At 33.7% G+C, this 6,050-nt stretch overlaps 1 protein-coding gene across 1 annotated transcript in view; it reads left to right on the forward strand.

Annotated features, from left to right (window-relative positions):
* Positions 1–2,461, forward strand: part of LOC119838716 (von Willebrand factor A domain-containing protein 8) — a 24,158-nt gene extending 21,697 nt beyond the window's left edge. Inside the window, exons 18-21 of the mRNA XM_038364800.1 lie at positions 1–15; positions 521–666; positions 1,040–1,141; positions 1,516–2,461. The exon at positions 1–15 is cut by the window's left edge and continues 166 nt beyond it. Coding sequence (XP_038220728.1) covers positions 1–15; positions 521–666; positions 1,040–1,141; positions 1,516–1,624 — 372 coding nt within the window. The 3' untranslated portion in view covers positions 1,625–2,461. The remainder of the gene's footprint in view (positions 16–520; positions 667–1,039; positions 1,142–1,515) is intronic.
* The last annotated feature ends 3,589 nt before the right edge of the window (positions 2,462–6,050 follow it).

A 6,050-nucleotide genomic window follows, 5' to 3' on the forward strand; every position in this document is an offset into this window, starting at 1 on the left:
GTAGACATATGCAAAGTGTAAGATTTGGAAATTAAATACTTTTAAACGGATTTAAAATGCGATTTATTTATTATGTTACGTTTTGAACACTTTGCAGCGAGCGCGGTCAGGGGGAGTAGCAATCTTAAAAAGAACACACCGTTATATAGAATCAAAGTGTCATAATAAAGCTACATAAAAAGTGCTCCAATAATAAGAGAAAGAAAGAAACGATATTTGTTATTCGCTCTATAAATTTGTACGTATATAAAAAAGTGCCCCATGCGTTTGAACCTTCTTTTTTATTTTTTATAAGTGGGGAAATCTTGCATAAACACCCACATCCCCCGGGGAAGGAGCCTTGGGTCATGTCGGATTCCCACCGACTAGAACCCCACCGTGTTCCGTCGAGCCGTTCAAGTGTCCACGGGAGCTGGTCATCACTCATCCGCGACCCATTTGACCCATTTGACCGATTTGACCCATTTGACCCATTTGACCCATTTGACCCAGTTGACCCATTTGACCCACCTGTTCGCAGGTGATCCGCACGATGCACGCGCACGCGCAGTTCTGCTGGTCGGGCGACAACACGCTGCCGGCCGCGGGACACGCTATATCCACGCTCGCCGCTGAGGATGCGGACGAGGCCATCGTGCTGATACTGTCTGACGCTAATCTCAGACGGTGAGTGGTTTGTTTGTAATTTTTGAAGTGAAACTTCTTTAGAATCGTTGTGATTTCAAACCTGATGCAACGGAAAAAAACGACAGGTAAGAGACACAAGTACAAAAATGTGTAGAATGAAGCCGGCAAAGAATGAGACAAAAATTTACATACTATTTTATATTTTACATAAATTCATCTCATTCTTTTGTCGATTTCCTGAAGTTTCACTTCTATCTTTCTCACACCTTTTTTTTATGCCCTAAGCAGAATCATCTATCACTGAAAGAATTTTTGAAATCGGACCATTAGTTCTTGAGATTAACGCGTTCAACCAAACAAACAAACCCTTCAACTTTATAATATTAATATAGATTATAATATATGGACGCAGGTACGGGATACCTCCGGAAAAGTTGGGCACCATACTGACGTCAGATCCGAGAGTGCAGGCGCATGTCATCTTTATAGGAAGTTTGGGAGACGAGGCTAACATGTGAGTGTCTTTTATCGTATATTTATAGGAGGCTTGTGTCCCAACAGTGGGAACATGTATGGGCTGATGATGATGATGATGATGATTTTAAAAAAATCCAATACAATTCCTGGCTACTGTTTTTGGAAATATAACATATTATGTTTTGCGTTCAATATATGTATATAAATTTTATATTTTCCGTCTTAAAAATGCTTTAGCAATCAATAAACACATAAATTTAATTTGATTGGAAAACAATTTAGCCATCATTTATAGAGTACAAATCGTATAAATTTACATAAAATCATGCATGCAATAAAAAATTACTCTCGTATACATGTTATAAAAAGTAAAAATGCAAAAAGCTAAAAAAAAATAATCGTACAATACAGGTTACTTCGCAAGCTTCCAGTGGGCCACGCCCACGTGTGTATGGACGTCGCGTCGCTACCTCACATCATGCAACAGATATTCGCCTCGTCACTCTTACAGACCTCATAATTAATACCCTTTAAAGAAATATATATGTTAAATAAAAAATAAATTTAATTAACACCGGCGAAAAAACGCGTCATTACAGTGACGCTGGTACTTTCATATTTAAAATTAAAGACAATAAGTCATATTGTTTGAGTATATGAAAAAATAAAACTGTAATTTAATATTAGTTCAGCCGATTAGACGAGATAGAAAACATAATATATATACACAAATTTTCTATATACATAGTTTTGTGTTTTTTAAAATTGAGACAAACATTTCTGGAGTTTATCACTAACAATCATATTTTTTTATTAACTCTCTTAAAGTAACTATATACTCACGGGGATACTAATGTTAGTAGCAAAATAAATGTTCGTTTTATTTTAGTAGAATTGTACATCGAAATGTTTATTTGCTTCAAAGTTCAAATAATAACATTCCATCCAAATAACTGCGAGCTTCTAATTTTTATTCAAGTCGATACTAACTCTAGGTAAATCGGAATCAAAGGAATCAATCTAAAAACAAGCCAAAGTTATAAAAGTATTTTCATCATATTTACGTAAAATAGGTAAAAGCATAAAATTTGTTGAGAGGACTATAAGAGCTCAATTGACGCACGCACACATTTATGTCTGTCGATACACAGGGCTGCACGCACACGTGCGTACGTAACGTGCTCAGAAATAAGAATACGCGATTTACTAAATATATATGGATATTACTAAAAATATTAATCACTATTAATTGAAGAATAACTTACCAAAAAACCACAGGGAGACAGATGTAGTAATGGGTTCTGTACGTACGTACTGCTTTCTCTTTCTAACTATGAGATATATCCTTTGGTGTGTTTAAACCATTTTTTTTTTGTTAATGGTGTGGTTAAAGTGATTATAAAAATAATTGTATTGCCGAAGTACAATTTTGTATATATATGAAAAATGTAACATAAGTAAATAATACAATTTTATATATTATAATAGCAAATCTATATGAATGTAAGGATATTTTATATATTTCTATATAATGTTGAAATTAAAGTTTTTTGTTATATTCAATTGTTTCATTGCGTCGCATCGTCGTCGCAAGTAAACCAAAATTATCCTGTTATAAACGTATGATTCTGACTGTAGGTATTCCAATATTTATAGTTTTTTAACATCTAAAATGTACACGTTAAATATATTTTGAGAAATTTTTTAACTTGGAGGTAGTGCCTCTGCGAATCCGCTGCACGGTTTTAAGGTGTAAGGGATAAGGAAAGGATTGCCGACTGGAAAGAAGGAATGATGAGGAAAAAGAAACAGGCCTCCGGCTTCCCTTACGAAACACATGATACTAATTCACTCCTTTTCTCTGTACAATTTATTGGGAAGCTTTTTCGTTTATCACTTGCATTTTGTTGTTTTCTATGGAGTAAAAACCATGATAAAATTAGAGGTTAATACAATTTTTTTTCGAAAAGGTTACCAAATTACACAAGAATTATTGAAAATTAACGAAAAAGTATTTTGTCTGTGGCCCTATGTGTTGTTGTCGATTGGCGACAATTACTATCATTTTGTTCCATAGTTCGTTTCGTTTTCATTTACACACGGCATATTGAAAAAGTTCGGAAAGCGTACGCTGTGTAACTTTTCTGATTATCGCTCTCCGATAATATCGGCGCGTATCATTGGTATTTGTCCTAACTACGATATATATCAATAACAATATTAGATAATTATTTTCAACAATATCAATCGTGTCACACTCTAATGTGTATGTATAATGTTTAGAGATTTGTGGAAAATGATCCATCTATCCATTAGAATCTAATCTTTATTTTATTTATACATCTATGGTAGGTTATTAAAATATGCTAATGTTGAGAAATTTTGAAAGAATAGAAATTTCAATGCTATAAAACTAAAAATTAAATTTATGCTAATGTTATTATGTATGCGTGTTTGGACATAACCATTAAACAAGAGAGCAACATTACATGATTTTAATTAGTAATCAAAAGATAGTATGAAACACGGGCATTGTCAGATTTTGCTTTTAGGCAACTAAGTAAAATGACTAAAAGTAGGCATATACAATGACCCCTATAATTTATTAAATAAATTTTATTTACATTGAACACTAGCTTTGTTTTGCAAAGCGACTTTGTTCTATACTATATAGTGACGTAAAAATAAAACTGGAATAGGTTAAATTTTTTTTTTAACAGTTTATGGACAAACTTTAGTATTTATCATTAAATAATAATACTGGTAATTTTATGCGTCCGTAGTTTGAAAGACGTTATATCTAAATCAACACCGACAACACACACTTATTTCCTATTTTCGTCGTCTAGGAAGCTTTCATCGTAGGGCATGGCCTCGTCTCTTTTACTAAATTCGTTTTGTATTCAATGAGTATACAAGCGACGTGTGAAGTTAAAACATCAAACAGAACTTGTGAAATAAAGACCAAACATAAACATAGAGGGGGCAGTACTGTTATGTTCAGGTTTGTTTGTTTTAGCGACTAAAGCCGTACCGTACGTATTTGTGGGTAAAGAACGGAAGGTTTTCGTTACGGTTAATATCTTTTCGATGCTTCCTTATTTATTTATTTAATTTATTTAACAGAATTTGTCAAATCACTACATAGTATAATACAATGTCACTTTCTCTGTCCCTATGTCCCTATATGTGATTAAATCTTTATAACTACGCAACGGAATTTGATGCGGATTTTTTTAATAGATAGAGTGATTCATGAAGAAGGTGTTTATGTACAACACCATCCATCAAACTACTTCGAATTTAACGCGAGTGAAGCCGCGGGCAAAAACTAGTATACAATAAAATGGTTAATATAGTATTATGAGGCAATGTAATCGCTTATCAGCGATCTCTTCCAGGACGCCAAAGGTAAATGTAAAATAAATGTTACGCGGGTGGTATGAAAAATATAGAATACATAAAATACATACATAAGTAGTTAGATACGATTGGACGGAATATCAATTTATTCTAGCTATTGTAAAATTATTAAAATAGTTTTGTATGCATACAGTTATAATTATTTTCATAGGCGTAACAATAGTCAAGTATTTAAGTGTGCATATAAAGTTGTATCAACAAACAAATACTGACGACTGTGACTTTTTATTTGTGTATTGAACCTCATTAGCTAGTGTCCTTGCAGTGGTAACAAATATTGGTTGAAGGTGATAACGATTTTTTTCATGAAATAACGAAGAAGTTTCCAAAATAACATACCTACTCTTAATTACGATTCAGTTTGACTACATTGACACACAAGTTATGTCTGTAGATAAAGGGGACACAGAAATACCGTAGACACCTAGATGAAAATCCCTCGTAAATGTTAATTATTCGGTGTGAACTAAGCGGGCTGAAACCTATACCCAAATATTTAAAAAAAACTGGGTACTTCCGAGATCTGTTGGAAATATTATTTATCTCGAATAAAGATATCGGACCTATGCTCAGGTTATTGTATATTTGATACACAAGATTGTCCAGGGATGATCAAAATGATTAGGTTCATTATACTAAAATTAATTTGGCAAAGATTGCCATCGTGAAGTCATAATAAATATCTAGGAAATATCAAGCCTTTTTTATCCTACTAATATTATAAATGCGAAAGTTTGTAAGGATGTGTGTGAGTGTTTGTTGCTCTTCTAAATCTACTGAACCGATTGCAATGAAATTTGTACGTAGATAGCTGGACAACTGGAATAACATATAGGCAAGTTTTTATCCCGATATTCCTACGGGATACGGACTTACGCGGGTGAAACCGCGAGGCACATTGTATAATTTACTAATGTCATTGTAGGACTATACGAAATATATCAGCATAAAAACCGTAAAATATCACCAACAAAGATACATTTATCCAAAACTTTGTATATTAAATGCTACATTTTAAAACCGTTTCTGCAACCGACTCTGATAATAATTGTCCCAATAACTCTGCCCCGTCAAAACTTCACCTCATTATATTAGCATAACGTACACTTTGACCTACCTCGGGAGCCTCAATTCCCTTTATTGCCTGTTTCCCGCCACTTATGTACTGAACAAACAATTTAGCAGGATAGCTCTCGTGACGTCATGCGGTCGTTAAGCCGAGCGCTTGTAAACAATTAAACGATGCGAAATGCATGCCACAAAGGGTTGTGGCTACATTTTGTGCATGGCAACAATATCTACAGTAATATTATAAAGAGAAATCTTTTGTATTTTTGTATCTGTTTTCACGAAAAATCGTTGGTCCGACTTAAAAAACTCTTTCATTGTTAGAAAGCTGCAACTTCACTGAGTGACATAGGTTACATATAATGTACCACGGCCGAAGTCGGCGCAAACTGCTAGTTAATATAATATTTTTTTCTATACGGCTAACGCTACTGGATATCCGTTTAGTAATGGTG

Source organism: Zerene cesonia, unplaced genomic scaffold, assembly GCF_012273895.1.
Source record: "Zerene cesonia ecotype Mississippi unplaced genomic scaffold, Zerene_cesonia_1.1 Zces_u004, whole genome shotgun sequence".
NCBI lineage: Eukaryota > Metazoa > Arthropoda > Insecta > Lepidoptera > Pieridae > Zerene > Zerene cesonia.